General features: G+C 29.0%; 1 protein-coding gene across 5 annotated transcripts in view; it reads left to right on the top strand.

Moving 5' to 3' along the window:
- LOC136979905 (putative leucine-rich repeat-containing protein DDB_G0290503) overlaps positions 1 to 18124 on the top strand; it is a 157087-nt gene that overhangs the window by 133310 nt on the left and 5653 nt on the right. For all 5 annotated transcript variants that reach the window (XM_067275938.1, XM_067275937.1, XM_067275936.1 and 2 more), the window contains 3 exons: positions 1895 to 2077; positions 5819 to 5959; positions 11134 to 11316. In XM_067275938.1, the coding sequence (XP_067132039.1) occupies positions 1895 to 2077; positions 5819 to 5959; positions 11134 to 11316 (507 nt within the window). The remainder of the gene's footprint in view (positions 1 to 1894; positions 2078 to 5818; positions 5960 to 11133; positions 11317 to 18124) is intronic.

Raw genomic sequence — 18124 nt, 5'->3', positions numbered from 1 at the left:
ATTACAGTTAACTCTAGTAGGTTTTTTAGTGGCATAATGAGTAGTGTTATAAAGCGTTATAATTAACAACTGCCCTTATTCCCCACCCTTATATTCTTCAGCAAGTACGAAGATTCCATACTGTTAAGCCTACACAAGGAAATGATGGTAAACAAAGTACCTATATACAATAAAAATTCTTGTTGGCTGACTCATGTACTATCTCCTACACTAAATGGTTTGGCATAAAAAGTCTTGCATTCTCCACATGAAAAATACTCAAATATTTTGTATTTCCTAAAAACATTTCTTGGAAATACAAATGCAAAAAAGAATGTAGTGGCAAAAAATATACATGGAAATACAGTAAAAATATTGGAACAACTGGAAATATATTTATTTTAAATCCTAACAGATGCATAAATTTTAACAATAAGCATGCAACTTGGTACACAATGTTCTGTAACCAGTGAGGATGACTTTGAAATTACAACCTAATAGCTAGACGATATGTACATTTTTATATCTTTTTTGTTTGCTGTTATTCTAACTTATGGATTGCATTTATTAGTGCAGTTTTTTCAGTTTATCTTGTAAACAGTTAAACATTTATTTTTTATATTTTTATTTAATTTGTTTATTTTTCAATATTGTTCTCTTATAAGAATGTTGTAACATTCAACTTAATTTGAATTTTTGTAATGTGTTCTGCAGAAAGCCATTGGACATTTCTTAACTTTGATGATGTAAAGCTTTAAGATGGCTTCTAAACAAGATTAAAAATGTTAGTAATTAAACAAAATTTTGCTGGAGTGTTGTGTTTTTGGATTTGTTTTATTATAAATTATATAATACAAATTGCAAACTCTTGTTATATTTTAAGATTTTCTTTCATTAAAGTTGTTTTTCTAGAAAGTTAAGCTGGGGTAATCTCTTTATAATGACCAGTTTATCTATATTTCATCTGTAAATTTTCTAAATTCTGTTTGTTTATAATTTAAAGGTAATAAACTTTTCCATTAGGATAATGTCAGTTTTTTACTCACTGTTACATATACTAATGCATAGAAAAATTAAATCAAAAGTTATTCAAGTTGTTTTAGTGTTGTTCATTGAAAATAAAATTGACAAAAATCTTGAAATTAATAACTTTTATAATTAATGAATGGTGATAAACTGTAAATATTAAATACAATAATGTCATAATATTATTACAAATCTATAATATATAATTAACTATCAATCACATATTTTAAATCTAGAAATTTGAAAATTTCAGTTAATTCTTATTGTAATTGTTGCTATATTGAATTTATAAACAGCAGATCAATGTGTAAGATGTAAAATTTCAAAAATCTTCAAAATTCAACAAGAAAATTTTGTTATATTTAATGTTTATATGGAATTCTAATTTTTCAAAAAAATATAATCTGAACATTGTTTTGAAAAACATAAGCATTTGTTATATACCATTTTTTTTAGCTAGATTAAAGATTTTTATAACTTGTAACTTTAAGTTGGTTGGATGACCATGGCAGCTTAGCTTTGGCTTGTCACTCTGGAGGGGGTTCTGGGATTGAGTCTGAACTACAATTACCTGGCTTTTACACAACTGCTAGCATTCTTGGGTACTACAATTGAGAATGAGTCAGCTGTCTTTTCAGGATTCTTTGTTGTGTATGGTGGCTACTAGACTCAGTTGGAGAGACTGCAGCTGCTTCCATGGATTTTCATGTTGCTTGCAGTACACAACTATATGTAAAAGAAGAAAATAATAATCTAAAAATCTAATTAACAATTAGATTTTAATAGTTAATTATATGAAATTGTTTTAATGAAATTTCAATGTATTTCATTAAAACATAAATAAAGCAATATAATTTTTAATTATCAAATTCTTTTTATTTATTTACAGATAAGCCAAATTGTAAGGCTTGTGATCAAGCATTACATGAACTTGAAAATATTGATGATGACACAGATGTATATGGAATTTACATTGTAAAAATTCAAGATAACCAGTTTGCAAGACGTTATGGAATCAAAACTTTCCCTGCTCTTATATACTTCAGAAATGGAAATCCTCTTATTTTTGATGGTAAAAAAAAATAAATTTTTTTTATGGCAAACTTTTCATATTTACTGCATAAAGAAGATACCATATTAAATTTTATATTATGTATGTAAGAGCTGTTCACAAGCCAAATCAATTAACTTCCTTAATTCTGAGAAAAATTAAAAATAGTATATCCTTAGAATAATTGTTATTATTTTATTTGTCATTAGATAAAAGCTATATCTCTAATAATATATTTTACAATGTTTATTTTGATTTAAATTTTAAAAGGAATTTTAGAAAGGAATATGTAATATTTTATCAATTTCTCTGCTTTTACTTCTGAAGAGTCAAGAGTTAATCAATTTGGCAAATGAGTGGCTTATATAATAAATTATTCTGATAGTATATATAATTTTTTGAATATTTTTTTATGCATTTGAAATTCTATTAGATAATTTTACACAGTGATTTTAAAATTCTTGCATTCTTTAAAACTACAGTAACATAGGTTCATCCAAGATAGAAACAATCTATACTATATGTCAGAAAGATAATTTATTATAGCTTTGTTTTATTTTCATGAATAATCCATGAATCACAAATTAATAAAAGCCATCCAATTTTTTTCTTATTTGCTTTTTTCTACAGAAGCATAATAAATAAAAAGTGTTTATTTTTTAAAAACTCATTCTTTAAATGATCTTTATTTCAGATTTACAAATGCAGTTACTGTTCAAACTGAAATATAACAAACTTGTATTTATGAAATTGTAGAATTACAATGTTTTGTATCAATGAGGATAAAGACTGCATTGAGTCTTAATAATATTATGATTAATCTTGATATTAATAACCTAAATACAAGAAAAAAAAAATTACTCTTTTAATGCATTGTACTGTACAAGTCAATTGTTTTAAATTTTGAGTAGAATTTACATTACTGTACTTTTAAAGTACATATATATAGACAAAAGATTCCCAGATTCCCAGCTGGATAAATTTCACACAATGAGTAATACATCATTTTGTAATTCAACCATATTTATGAAAATAATTTTTGCTTGATATGAAAAAGTTGTGTTGTCAAAATTGAAGGAAACATTTATTATTTTGTACAAAAATAGTCAAAAAGTAGTAATGTTTTTATAAAAAGTGATGATACAATTTATTCTGTAAGAAAAAGTAAAATTACTTTTAAAAAGTAATTCTACTTTTTTTTTATTCTTTTTGAACAATAAGTTTAGATATGGTTTGTCATTGAACTAAATTATATTGAGGTGATTATGTTTTTGAATTATTGTTATATTTTCAAAGATTTGTAATTTTAGTAGCTAACAATAGTATGAGTTTAAACTAGAATAAATTTCTTACTATCTAATAACAATATGAAATTATTATTTTTTAACTGAATTGATGAGTTTTGCAATGATTTATACATATTTAATATAAAATGATTATGGTATTTAGTTTTATGAACCAATAAAATTCACAAAAATAAAATGGAGACGAGAGATTATAAGAGAGATAAAATAGATTTTTCTAAATAAAAATATGCAATAATCAAAGAAAAAATAACTACAAAAGATAGTTGAGATTTAAGAAGAGAATAATTGTCTAAAGAAGAGGTTATTCGATTTTCGATTACTATAAAAATCAGGACATCTTCAAAATAGTATAGATTCTGCATACAGCTTATAGGAATCATCATGTCATGCAAACTGTAGTTACTTTAGAGTAATGACTATTAAAATAACTTTTATTACTAAGAAAATATGAAAGAATAAAACAATTTTCAGGAGAGGAAAATGTCTCTTGGTTTCTCTTGATGGACACCTTTGTTATAAACTAACAAAAAATCTCCAAAATTTAAAGATTTTGCAATGATTTTTTTTCTTATCTTTAGTAATAAAATGTATCTTTAGTAATGTCTAATGTTTCCAAGATAATATTTATCAGAAATAAACAGAATACTTTTGCTTTGGTAACATAATAATACTGCATTATCCTGGAAATCCAAATAAATTTTCTTTTAATTGTTTAATATATGTATTGTTATGTTGAATAAAACATTTTGAGGGAATTACACAAAAAGTGTTGTTTAAATTGCAGAATTAAATAAATTTCTCATATATTGATCATTTATAAAAATCTCAATGTATGAGAAAAAGTATTTAATAGTTTATTTAATTATACAGGGTGTTTATAAATGAATGGTGTGGTTTTAAAAATTAATAATAAATCTATTTATTACCTTATATGGGAAAACCTTACAGCATAAGCAGCAGCAAATGTCCAAGTTTTTTATGTGCTACCTGCTCTTTCCTTGTCATGCTTACTGCGCAGGTGTAGTGCCACTTTCCAAGATGGCATCGCAACAAGAATATGCCTTCTGTGTGCTCCGTTTTGTCCAGATCTGTGGTTACAGTGCAGCGTGAGTTTTGTGCACGGTTTAGGAAAGACCTACCACTCAAGAATAACATAGGTAGGTGGCACCAACAGTTTGTGGAAACCGGATGCCTTTGTAAGGGGAAGAGTCCTGGTCAATCTCATATGTCTGATACAAACGTCAAAAGAGTGCACAAGGGGTTTCAGCGAAGTCCTCACTTAGTAAAGCAAGCAGGGAATTGTCCATGCCAAAGAATACAATGTGGAAGGTGTTGCATAAGTGGCTATGTTTTAAACTATACAAAGCGGGATTAGTGCAGGCTCTTACACCAGCAGACAAAGTGAAAAGGCATGACTTTTGTGAAGAACTGCAGTTAAAAATAGAGGATGATGGGTTGATGAGAAAGTGGCTCCATCTTCTGCGATGAAGCCACTTTCCATGTAAGTGGCAAGGTGAACAAACACAATGTCCATATCTGGGAAAGCGAGAAACCACATACGCTGATAGAACATCAGCGTGACTCTCCAAAAGTGAATGTTTTTTGTGCAGTATAATACGAGAAAGTGCACAGCCAATTTTTGTTTGAACAACAGACAGTGACGGGTACTCATTTCTAGACATGTTGGAAACCTGGTTGTTATCCAAGCTGAACACCAATTATGATGACTACATTTTGCAACTGGACAGTGCTCCACCCCATTTTCACAGGAATGTATGCGAGCTTCTAAATTGTGTTCTTCACCAATGCTGGATTGAACATGGTGCAACAGCAGACAACAATGTGCTCCCCTGGCCACTTCATTTGCCAGATTTAACACCCTGCGATTTTTATTTTGTGGGGGTTTGTTAAAGACCGAGTTTATGTACTGTCAATGCCCATGTCCCTTGAGGAACTGTATGATCGGATAAAGCATGCACTGCAGACCGTCACGGAGGACATGCTACACTGCATGTGGGAAGAATTTGATTACTGTGTAGATGTGTGTTGTGTGACCATGGGTGCACATATTGAAGGATTGTGATTAATGCATAAAAAACTTGGACATTCGCTGCTGCTTATGCTGTAAGGTTTGCCCATATAAGGTAATAAATAGATTTATTATTAATTTTTTAAACCGCACTGTTCATTTATAAACACCCTGTATAATCAAAATAAAAGTTTTGTCAAAATACTTCATATTAAATATTAATAACTGCCAATAAACTTGATGTTATCTTTTCATTTTAAATGCCTTTTTTTTTTTTTCTTTTTTTTGAAATAAAGTTTAATCAAGATTAACCTGTTTGATTGCAACATATGAATTTGTAACTTTCATTTTTATATAATTTTTATGAATGTTCCAATAAACAATAAATTTATTTTAAAATTAAAAACATATATTTTATAATTTCAGGTGATCTTAAAAATGAAGAGAGTGTTTTAGAATGGCTTATTGATGATGATAACAGAGAACTTTCAGACGAAATTGAAACAATTAATAATCGAATGTTGGGAAAGTTAGTTGATGATTCTCCTTTTCTGGCAGTTTTTTTCTGTAAGTATCAAATATCAAATTAATTTAAAAGTAATCAAATAATGTTTACTTTTAATAATTTTATAACTAAATTAATTACATTGGCCATTTTAAGTGCTTTTGAGGACTCCAGCACGTTTTCTTTACAGACATTATATAGGTGCTGATTTAGAACAAAAATATTAGTAATAAACAATAAGATGAGATCCCTAGTCATGGTTGGGTATACCAATGCATTAATGCAGTCCTGAAAGTTGCATAATTAATCTTTTTGTTATAAAAGTCAGATTGTTTATTACATTTTAAACGGTTTTGAGTTTGTCTCTACTTAAACTTTAGTATCATCTATGATGTATATAAAATATTTTAATTTCATATATATTTACTAATTATTAAAAATAATATCAACTCTGATAACTATTTAAATATACATTAAACTGCACCTGATGATCTGGAATGTCTGGTAATCCTTCCAAAAAGTAGCTGATTATTCAGAATTGCCTGACGATGAGCTAGCATACTAGTATTCCTTGAATCCAAACTTTTTGGACACATGTTGTGCTCATGACTCACTGTGCAAAGAAAATGTAGAGCTACAAGCAATTACAAGTCATAGACATGTTTGAAAGGGTCTATAAATGAACTTCTTTAGACATTGTCTTGTGGTGGCAGATGTCAATAAATCAATTCTGACAAGTGTTTTATCAATGCCATCTCAAGAATAGTTAGAGGATCTCAATATCCTAAGTAGTGTAATTCAATAAACTACACTTAGTATATATATTGTATTGTGCTGAACAAATATTTCCTTGTTAGAACTAGCACCTGTGTTGTGTTGTTTGCATGTGATGTATTTTCTACTAACCAATGTGAAGACAGTGCCCCTAAAATCATGTTTCTCATATTTGATGTGTATGTAGCTTTGGTACAGTACTGTACATGTCTGGAAAATAAATATTACAATATATAGACATGCACTGTGTCATTTTCATAAGGTGACCAACTTTTTTATAATGAAAAGGAGGACACATAAGTTGAAGGAAAAAATATTGTAAATAAAAGAAACATTTTATTCATTGCAATAATAATACACTATAATAATCTCTACTGCATGCGCAGTGGCATAGCTAGCATGGTGACACCTGGGGCAGATATTGTGGTGTCACCCTTCTTAACTGTTTTATAAAGCAGTATTGGATTATTGAATTGTAATATGCCCGCACTCGAGCAAATTTGAATGCTATATTGAATAAGCAATATCATCACGTAGATTTATATTGACTAGCGTGAATCTGTTGACCTTTTATTTCTTGTTTGTTTTTTTTTTTAGTCATGGGTTGTTGAGTCAGTCAAACTTTCCACAACTTAATGTTAAAGCGCATTGTCAAGGTTTATTTCATGACTTATTTTTTCACAGTTGGGTGTCAAGGGAGGACAGAACTTACAAAAGGAGGACACTTTTCGAGCAAGGACAGAACTTACAAAAGAAGGACAGTTGGTCACCTTAATTTTCATAGTGATTAAAGAATGTGCTTAAAATTGGAAGAATACAGCAGTGTTTTGCTGATAGAAAATGTACAGCAATGTCTGCAACATCAATATATATATATTGATGTTGCACTTATTGAATTTTGTGATTTTGTGTAATCTGTTATCACTCTGGTTCCATAGGTTCCAGATTAACAAACTTTTACTGTGTTTACTCCATTTTAAAACAGCAATACTTATAGAAGCTAACTTTGAACAGAATTGACTATTATAATTACAGTAGAGCGTCGAAAATTGGAGTCAATTGGGGACCGGGGTTGTTCCAATTAGTCATTTTTTCCGATTTCCGACTTTGTACGAAAAAATATATTAACCTGTCCGATGTTCAAATTTTTCTCCGTTGCGTGTCGCTTCATGTTGAATTTTCGTCGATTTTAAGCCTAACGAAAATTTTTATAATAATAATTGAGGCTTTCGTATCGTTAAAAATTATTTCTGCATTTTGTACAAACAAAATAAATATATCAAAGAATATAAAAAACATGAAAATTATACTTTAGAAGTAAATCTAGTATCAAAAATGTTCGATTCAGCACGACACAGTCCGACTGAAAATCGTTCTGATTTCCGGCCATTTCGATTACCGACGTTCCGATTAACGCGCTCTACTGTATTTCTATTTTTGAGATGAGATAATCATTACGAAAAGTAATTTATCTTTAAAACTTATTTCATAAGCTTAATAATTTTTTTAATGTATAATAACTTAAATATTTAATTTGTTGTAAAATAATAATATAATTATATGTTAGGGATTTTAATTAAAATAGCTGATGGTATTTTTTAAAATTAAAAATTTTGAAGAAACTGAGTTGTTTTTTTTTCTGCCATGTCCAATCATCAGAAAACAATAACAATGTTTCTTTCAAGAGACAACCATTTATTGTAGGCTACATCTCTGAAGAAGTATGTTAAACAGTTAAAAAATTGTTCACTGATGATAAGCTGGTTAAAAAAATATTTATACAATTTTAATTAAAATGGCTGATGGTATAGCAGAGGCATAGCCTACAATAAAAGGTCATCTTTATGAAGAAACATTGTTATTGTTTTCTGATGATTGGACATGGTGGAAAGAAGATGACTTAGTTTAGGGGCTTTCCATAAGTGATGTCTACACTGAGAGGGAGGGAAGGGTTACAACAAGTCAGACAAAGGCAGTGAGGGATTGAGTGTCAGTGAACGTTCATTTATTTCATTAAATTTTATACAGTTTATGCATTTTTTTTATATTTCAAAATTTTCTCTGTTTCCTTTCTACTTATGGTATCTATCATTCATAAAGTGATGAAGATTTTAATGGGAGTTGAGTTTTGTTTGATGTCCGAAGATGGGAGGGAGTTACAGAAATAAGGACAAACTGGCAGAAGAGGGGGAGAGTAAAAATTTCAAAAAAAATGCAAATGTAATTTATGGACAGCTCCTTATTCAAAATTTTTTCATTTTTATATGTTAGGGATAAGTGTAATTATAGTATTTCATTTGTTGCTTGAATTGTTCTTGTAGATTAATGTGATAATACCATAATGCTGCAGTGTCTAACCTTTAGTCTATCTCAAGCAAATTAAGAATTTAAAAATTTTAGGTGAGCCACACAAGACAATGAAATTTTTTTGAAAAAAAATCAGCAACAATAAGTAAAAGAAAACACAATAATATTACACTACTACTTTTATTAATACTAGTAATCTACTACACATTAAATACAATACAGGACAAACAAAACTTATTAATAATCAATATGCAGACTGACATTACATGCCTTTGGCCAGTTTATTGTACTTTGGTACATACAGCAAGGGTAATGCAATCATTCAGATGCTTATTTGTTATTCTGGATCTGAACTTTAATTTTAAAAATTTCATTGTCGAAAAGCCACTTTCACAAAGCTAAGTTGATCCAAAGCAGGAGCTTAACCTTTGAAAAGTTTCCTTTTCAAGTGGATATTTTCTCTCATTCACAAGTGTCCAAAATCAGTTGTGATACTTGTATTTTGAATTGTAGGTCAGATTGAAAATCAATTATTTCTATTTCTAAAATACCGACATTTTTATTCAACATACTTGCAATCTTTTGTGATATTTCAGAAATATTAATATCAACAAATGGATTTAAAATGAATGAAACAATTGGATGAATTTTACGAAAAAATCAAAAAATCTAATTTTGAAATTATTTTTAAGTTCAGCAAAATTTTCAGATTATTTATCTGATTCAATTTCCTTATATTTATGAATATAGTTCTCTAAATTTGAAAAATGGCTGAAGTTACGTTCTTTAATTTGGAATATCCACAAATATTAATTTTGACTGAAATGCATTTACACTTTCTATTAATTCAAAAAGAGTTCTTTGTTTCCCCTGAAATTCAAGATTGAGTTTATTCATTTTGGTTATGTCAGTAAGAAAGGATAAATCTGACAACTGATCATGATCATTAAGTTCTTCATAAGTTTCGTTTTTGAATTCTACAAACAGTTTTATATATCTGGAAGACGCTCTACAAATCGTCATAGGACAGGGGTGGCGAACCTTTCTGAGCCCGCATGCCATATAGTAAGTACATTTAGCTTTAAAGATGTTTATGTGTGCCAAAATTTTAGACTTCGAATAACAATATCTAAAGAAGTTAAACGAATATGCTTTGATTAGAATAAATGTACAAAAAGCTTATTGAAAAAAGGATGATTGAAAAAGACAGATGATCAATTGAAATCATATGATACATTACATGCCAGATGATTTCTCTATACGTGCCACAGGTTTGCCAACCCTGTCATTCCCTTACTAAGCCATCTTACTTCAGAATGTAGCATTAAAGTTCCATACTCAGCATCATGTTCATTAGTCAGTATTTTGAATAATCTGCTATGAAGTGATCTGACTTGAATAGAATTTATAATTTATGTGATGAAGCCAACACCAGAACCAATCATGGCAGATGGTCTGTCGGTTGTTATGGACACAAATTTTTGAAGAGGCAGATAAATTTCTTTAATGTAGTTTTTAATAACTTGGTATATGTCCTTCTCACGTGTATTTCTTTGTAGTGGCAAAACTGAGAGTGTATTTTCTTTTACTGAGTGATCATTAAAGACCGTCTTTATAAAAAATATTTATTTGAGCAATATTGCTGATGTCTGTTGATTCATCACATTGTAAATGTAAAAAAATGCATTTTTCTAAATCTTTTTTTCTTTTCAATTTAATATTTTCAGACATTGCTTCTATTCTATGAGTGATTGAATTTCTTGATAATTGAACATATAGCTGATATAACTTCCTTCTTATTTTTAAATTTTTAAAAATAAGGTATAATTAATTAAAGGTAAAAATAAATAAATGTATAATTTTTAAAAGTGTTTTATTTTTAATAAACATGATGAATCTGTATACGCAAGCCTCTAGCCACATTGAAACATTACTCGAGCAACATGTTAGGCGCCACAGCCATAATGTACTGCTTGCACATTATATGTTGTTTTTGTTCCTTGATTAAACTTAATAATTGAATAATCATGGAACAAAATAATTTTTTTTAAATTAAAAATTTTAATATTTTTGAAGAAACAATACATTAATATAAATTAAGCACACTTTTTTATAATAATGAAAATATACAATAATTGAAAATGTTTTATTTTAGATGAGGATAATTGTTATGAATGTGATAAAACTTTACAAGAATTAGAAAATATTGATGATGAAGCTGATTTATTTGGTATTGATTTTGTAAAGATCAAAGATCAAGAAGCTGCTAATCAGTGGCATGTGACTCATTTTCCAACTCTAGCTTATTTTCGGAAAAAGACACCCGTTTTTTATGAAGGTAAGTAAAATAATAATTTTTAATATCTTAATTATGATATACTTGCTGTGAATAAATGTAAAAATATATATTACTTAAGTTATTCTAAGTTCTTTAATTTTAACATATAGCAAATCTTTAATATTTAAAAATATACAGAAAATCAAGCAACTTTTTCTTTGGTATCTTGAATGCTTTGAATAATCTATAGAAGATTTTTTTTAAAGGCTTTCATTCTTTCATGATATTCAATTACACATTTAATAAATTTATTATATAGTTTATAAATGAAATAAGTTCAAAATACCAGTTATAACAACTGGTCTCCAAGGAGTCTAAAGCTATTTTTATTCAATTTAATTAATACTTTTGAGAAGTATCTCACTTCTCACTTTATCTTTAGAATCTAAAATAATTTTCAATGGGATGATTTTCATGCCAAATACTCTATAATAAAATAATTTATAGATAAGTATACTATAGTGCAGTAAATAGTATAAGATTTTGTAAAATGCCTATTCATACTATGCCACTTACTAACATTACTAAATTCTTTTAAGCTGATCATTGCAGATTTTTACTTTTCCTGCTCTGTTATATATAACAGAGGGAAAATATGGCAATCAGTTAAAAAATGATCCCCTAAGATTTTTACATTTTTGGACTCTGGACCTTGAAATGTCAAGAAATGCAAAAATAAAAAATTGGATGTTTTTTGTATGTACTATGGGTAGTTAGTGTGTGTGGGGGACATGATTTTGTTCACTCTCTTTGAAGCTTAACTCCTGTTTTTTTTATTGAAAATTTCTGAAATTTTTCCAGAGAGATTTGTGTATTAGGGGTATTGATGCTGTTAAATTTTGGTTCTTAAAGGTTGACAGGGTGGGAAGATACAGGGGGGGTTGTATGTCATATCTTGTGTACAGTTGAACTTAATGTTGATTTTACACAACATTAACATTTATATATATATATATAATAAAACTCACCCCTACTCTCAAAATTAAGCTTTTTGCCATTTTATAATAATTAAAACTATTGCCCACCAGTGGCCGAGCAGTTCTGTCACTAAACACTGGGAGTTCAGTTGCAGGTTTGTGCTGCGCTCGGACGGACTGGCCACGTGGAGTTTTCCGGGTTTTCCCCACGTTTGTACCACCTGAATAGGGGCCAGTTTACCTTACAAGACCTCCTGGAAGGCATTTCCCCTCGCATAACATTGCACACCAGAGAAGGCAATGGAGAACCACTCTGGTTGTAACTTCTTCCAGATACAGCTTGGTGCATTACTAACCACTTATTAACCTGTGCCAAGTGCTCACCAATGTCAGGATTTCTTATATGGTATGCAGAGAGAGAGAGAGAGACCAAAATAATTAAAACTATCATATTTTATTTAAAACCTTTTTATAATGACACATTATGCAGTTTTAAATGTTGCTGGGAAATGGGAAAGTTAAGCCATTTGTTGCTGGATTTATTTCAATGCTTACTCATTAGACAAATTTAGCAATAATAATTAACATAGTCTTGCAGTAAGAAAGTCAATTTTGTAAGATCTTATTTATTATAAAAAGATTGATTTTGATTCTGAAGATAAATTTGGATTTCTTGAAGAAAGTCAATTATTATAGGATTTAATTCTAAGAGAAATCAAAAATAAGGATATTATTATACTGTATGCTGGGGAGTTTCTCGACTGTCGAAGGTGTTGGCACGATAATCTCAAGAGAAGAGTTGATACAACACTGTGTGATAATGATTCGCTCTTGGGAGAAAATGTTACCTCAATTGAAGTGGAAGTATAAAAAATGTCTTTCTCTGCTAGTAATATTATACCTATTGCTTATTTCTGGTATAGAACCTAACCCAGGACCTTTGTCTAGATCTCCTCAACATGGCGGCCACACAGATATGCAAAATAAGGGACATGGAAGGCCGCGCAATGTCATTCCTAAAGCTATAGAAAAAATAAGTATATCTGGAATTGATTCCAGTCAAGAAATTCTGCCTGAAGAACAGGAGTATGATAGAGAAGAATTAAACGATGGGAGAACTCCAAAAATACAAGACTACTTTCATACCGCACGAGGAGCAGACATTCCAACAGCAGAAGAACAAAAATATTTGCTGAAATCCATGTACGATTTGATTCAAGAAAAATTCAATCAATTAAACACAGAATTACAAAATATCAAATCAGAAGTTAATAATCTGAAAGAAGAAAACAGAGTTTACCAATTGGAATCCAAAAGAGTTGCACAAAAATTGGAAGAAATGGATTCAATAACTAAGGATAATTTTCACACAAAAGGTGAGCTAGAATTTGAAATAGATCAATTATTAAATGAAAAAATGAACAAAAATATAGTAATTATTAATTTTCCGTTTGAAACTTCGGAATATCTAAAAGAAATCGAACTATTTATAACAAGAGAACTAGGGATAACAAATAGTCCAATAGACAGTATAATTAAACTAACTAATAATGAATACGAGCCTATGGTGAAAATAGTTCTATCCTCAACATATGATAGAAATTTAATACTTAAAGAATTCTGGTCTAAGAGAGTAAAAATCAATTTAGACGAACATAAAAAAATTATATTCAAAACAGATCTCTGTAGAAGATCGAGATTGAGGAGAAAAAATTTGATACCAATATTCCAACAAGAAAAAGCCAAAGGCATTAAAATAATAATGAGGGATGATTATTATATAAAGGAAGAGAATATCTATACATACGATCTCTACTTACAAAAAGCGATACATGTAAGGGGTTTTTTAGGTCTAAATTAAAGGGTCAATTAAATAAATATGTCAATAAATCCTTCATTTCCACAAATAATCGAAGAACAGAAGATTCTATAAACCTAGAAATACTAGAAAATAAGAACCAACAAGGATATAGAATAGAGCTGACAAACTTAGTAGTTGGACTACCATTAGAAGAAGGTGAATATACAAAAAGACATAATTCCAAAATTCGTTTTGGATTCTGGAATATACAAGGTATCCAAAGAAAGCTATACACAGATACATTTTATAGATATTTGAATTCCAATACAGTTATTGGTTTGTCTGAAACTTGGTTGATCCAGCTAAAAATAGAAGATATAACATATTTAGAATGAACCTTCTTAGTATTGGAAAGTAAAGGTCAAAGAAGTAGCAAATTCAGTCGACCCTTTGGAGGACTCTTATTGTTAATTAATAAAAATCTAGGTAAATTGAGATTTTGGATTGCTGATAACAATTACATCCTAGCTGAATTAGAACTTTGTCAACATTTAAGTTCACGCTGGAGAGAAACACGTATAGGAATTATACTTATATACCTCCCACCAAACTCCGATAAAAAGAGAATCTTAGTAGAAATTCAAAATAAGATAATACAGAGAACTAATATTACAGATTTGTGGATAATTGGGGGCGATGCTAATAGTCGAATAGGTGAAGCAATGGATACAAAAAACAAAAATAACAATGGAATTATTGATAATATCAGAATGTCTAAAGATAAAGTAAGTAACTTAGGAGGAAAATCATTACTAGAATTTGTACAAGATAATAATCTATATATTTTGAATGGACGACTCCCAAGCGACTGTCCTGCGGAATATACCTACCTGTCTAATTTAGGCAAATCTGTGATTGACTATATAATTTGTTCGGAAACTGCCCTAAATAAGATTAAGGAATTTAGAGTCTTGAATATCGATATGTCAGACCACTTCCCTGTACAACTAGAACTTAATGGAGCCCCATACAAAAACAGGGAAGAACAAATTCAAAAAAATAATCGAACCTATAGAAGAGAGACGAGAAGAAGTTTTAATCTGAAAAAATTCAAAAATGAATTCAACAATCAATTGTTGATGATACAATATAAAGAAAATAATATAACGGCTGTGCAGAAATATGATAAATTAGTAAATATAATAGACCAATTTCGATACAAAACCTCTTGGAACATTAATAGAACACATCCCAAACAAATTTGGTTTGATAAGAGTTGTTACTTACATAAGATTAAAAACAACGTAGCTTACAATATTTTAGAAAAATGAACTCAGAGTCAATGTTGAAAGAATATATAAGGAACAAAAAAATATATCAAAACCTAATTAAAGCCAAAAAAGAAATATTATTCTGAGATGAGTGATCAATTATTAAAAGCTAAAGATACAAAAAAATTTTGGAATATCATTAAACAAGTCAGAAACAAAACACAAACTCCAGAGCCTAAATGCTATGTAACGTATGATAATTGGCAACAATACTTTGAGGAATTTTCCATTTCCTACAAAGATAAATGCAATGTGCAGAGAATACCACACTTAACTGTTACGACTGAACCACTAACAGAAATATTTAATGAAGAAAATTTACACAGGTGTATCAATAAAATAAAAGAGAGAACGGCTCCAGGTGCCGATTCCATCACCAACGCGATAATCAAAAACTTTTCGATCGAAGGAATTCATCTATTGGCTAATCTATACAATAACTTCTATAATACGGGTACAATACCTAGAGATTGGAACAAAATCATCTTCCAAATGATATTTAAAAAAGGTGAAAGAAGCTGTCCAGCCAACTATCGACCTATCGCTCTTTTGTCTGGGTTTCGCAAACTGTTTACAGCAGTACTAACAGAAAAGTTTAACGAGTGGACAGAGAATAATAAATTACTCAATTATACACAGTTTGCCTTCACAAAAAACGGAGGCACCCAAATTGCATTATTTTCATTGACGACACTAATCCAATTACAATTATATAAAAAAAGACAAAAAGTCTTTGCCTTGTTTTTGGACATTGAAAAAGCATATGACTCAGTGGTTATTGCAGTATTACTAGAGAAGTTAAGCAAAAATGGAGCAGATACACGTATGATTAGAATAATCGATCAATTGTTCGGACACTACGAAGTAATCATTAAACAATTTGACAAGAAATGGCCAGAATTACAAGTGAATAGAGGTCTTCTTCAAGGTGACCCTTGGTCTCCACATCTTTTTAACTATTTCCTAGCAGACATAAATGAATGTTTTGAGAAAGAAGATGATGGATTTTATATAGACGGCCAAGTAATCCACTCTATAGCATATGCGGATGATATTGTACTAGTCGCACCCACAGCAGCAGGTCTTCGAAGAAAAATTAGAAATATACAAAAATATTTTGATACATTAAAATTAAGCATCAATCCAAGAAAATCTTCAGTCATGATATTTCGTAATGGATCCAAACCTGCAAAAAAAGCACATCATTCTTGATGAACAAAGTACAATTAGAGCTAGTACAAGAGATAAAATTTTTGGGAATTATACTGACCCCCACAATAACTTTTGAAAAGCAATATAAAAAAGTCGTTCACAAATCAAATTGTCTGATTAATAACATGGTGAAACTTTGTACACATATTAAGCTTAAAAATATATTTAGTCATTTTAGACTGTTTACCTGTATAATTTTTAATGCGATATCCTAAGCCTCACCAATTTGGAGTCTAACAAATTATAAGAAACTTGAATCCATTCAAAATAAATTTATTCGAAAAATTTTTACATTGGAATACAATATTGCTGGTTACGCTCTTAGAATTGAACTCAACAGATTTAGATTAGCTCCTTTCTTTGTCAAAAGATTTGTTAATTTTCTATATAAGATCAGAGACAATGACAACCTTCCAACAAAACTATTATATTTGCTGTATAAAAAAATGTGTCAAAAACCCCAAAAAAATACCTGGATTAGTCAAATGAAGAATATAATCAATGAATACGGAGTTTCTATAGCTCCATTACTAGAAAATTCAGAAATTAGCGACTTTATAAGGAAACAACTAATACATAATGCACTAGAAATCTCATTAGCTCAAGATATCGAAGAAATACATAAGAGAAGAGAGCCTAAATGGTATAAAATATTGCTAAATTACCCCTTCAATAATAACTATATGTTATCTAATATGTCGTTTACAGTCAAGAAGTTTTTCATTCAACTGAGATTAAATAGCAATATGGTTATAATTAATAATAGAATCTATGAAATTTCCAAAAGTAGCTGTCCAAGATGTCAAGAATTATTCACTAAGTATCACGTTTTCTGTGGATGTAAAAAAGGCTATGAACTAAGAATTAAAATGGATTTAAACCAATTAAATTTCATCACAGAAGAAAATCAAATGTATCGTTTCTTCCAAGGTGCAAATACTGCTATGATTTACAAATTATATAATTATACAAAAACCTTTTGTAATCAATCCTTAAAAGGGTGAAAGAATTTGAATTGATCCGAACATTGTATGTAATAATACTAACTGATAAAAACTGAATATGTTATAATTATGTCTATGATCAATGTTCATTCTGTTATAACTCCCTATAATAACAGGCTGTTGCCTAATATGACTAATAAATTATTATTATTATTATTATTATATTATTAAATTTAAATTTAAATATCGTTATTCCAGTAAACAAAATTAATACAACCTATAATATTGTATATTTATGAATAAGAAATGTAATTAAATATACTGTATGCTATTTCAATTAATTTAATGAATTTATTCTGTTTAAACATAAATTCTTAAATTTAAATTTCATTATTATTATTTTTTATTTTCTGAAATTTTATAAATTAGTTTTCCAATAATACATAATGGTAAATTAGTAAGATTAAGGAATTTAGAATTTACTATTTTGTATTTAAAATTGTAGATATTATTTATATTTAAATAATATTATCTATAATATTAATTAAATATAAATAATATCTATATTTATAAACTGCTTAAATTGCATTTTAATATGAGTAA

Source organism: Centruroides vittatus, unplaced genomic scaffold (assembly GCF_030686945.1).
Source record: "Centruroides vittatus isolate TY-2023 unplaced genomic scaffold, ASM3068694v2 contig_651, whole genome shotgun sequence".
Classification (NCBI taxonomy): Eukaryota; Metazoa; Arthropoda; class Arachnida; order Scorpiones; family Buthidae; genus Centruroides; species Centruroides vittatus.
This window is presented reverse-complemented; position numbering and strand designations above follow the sequence as displayed.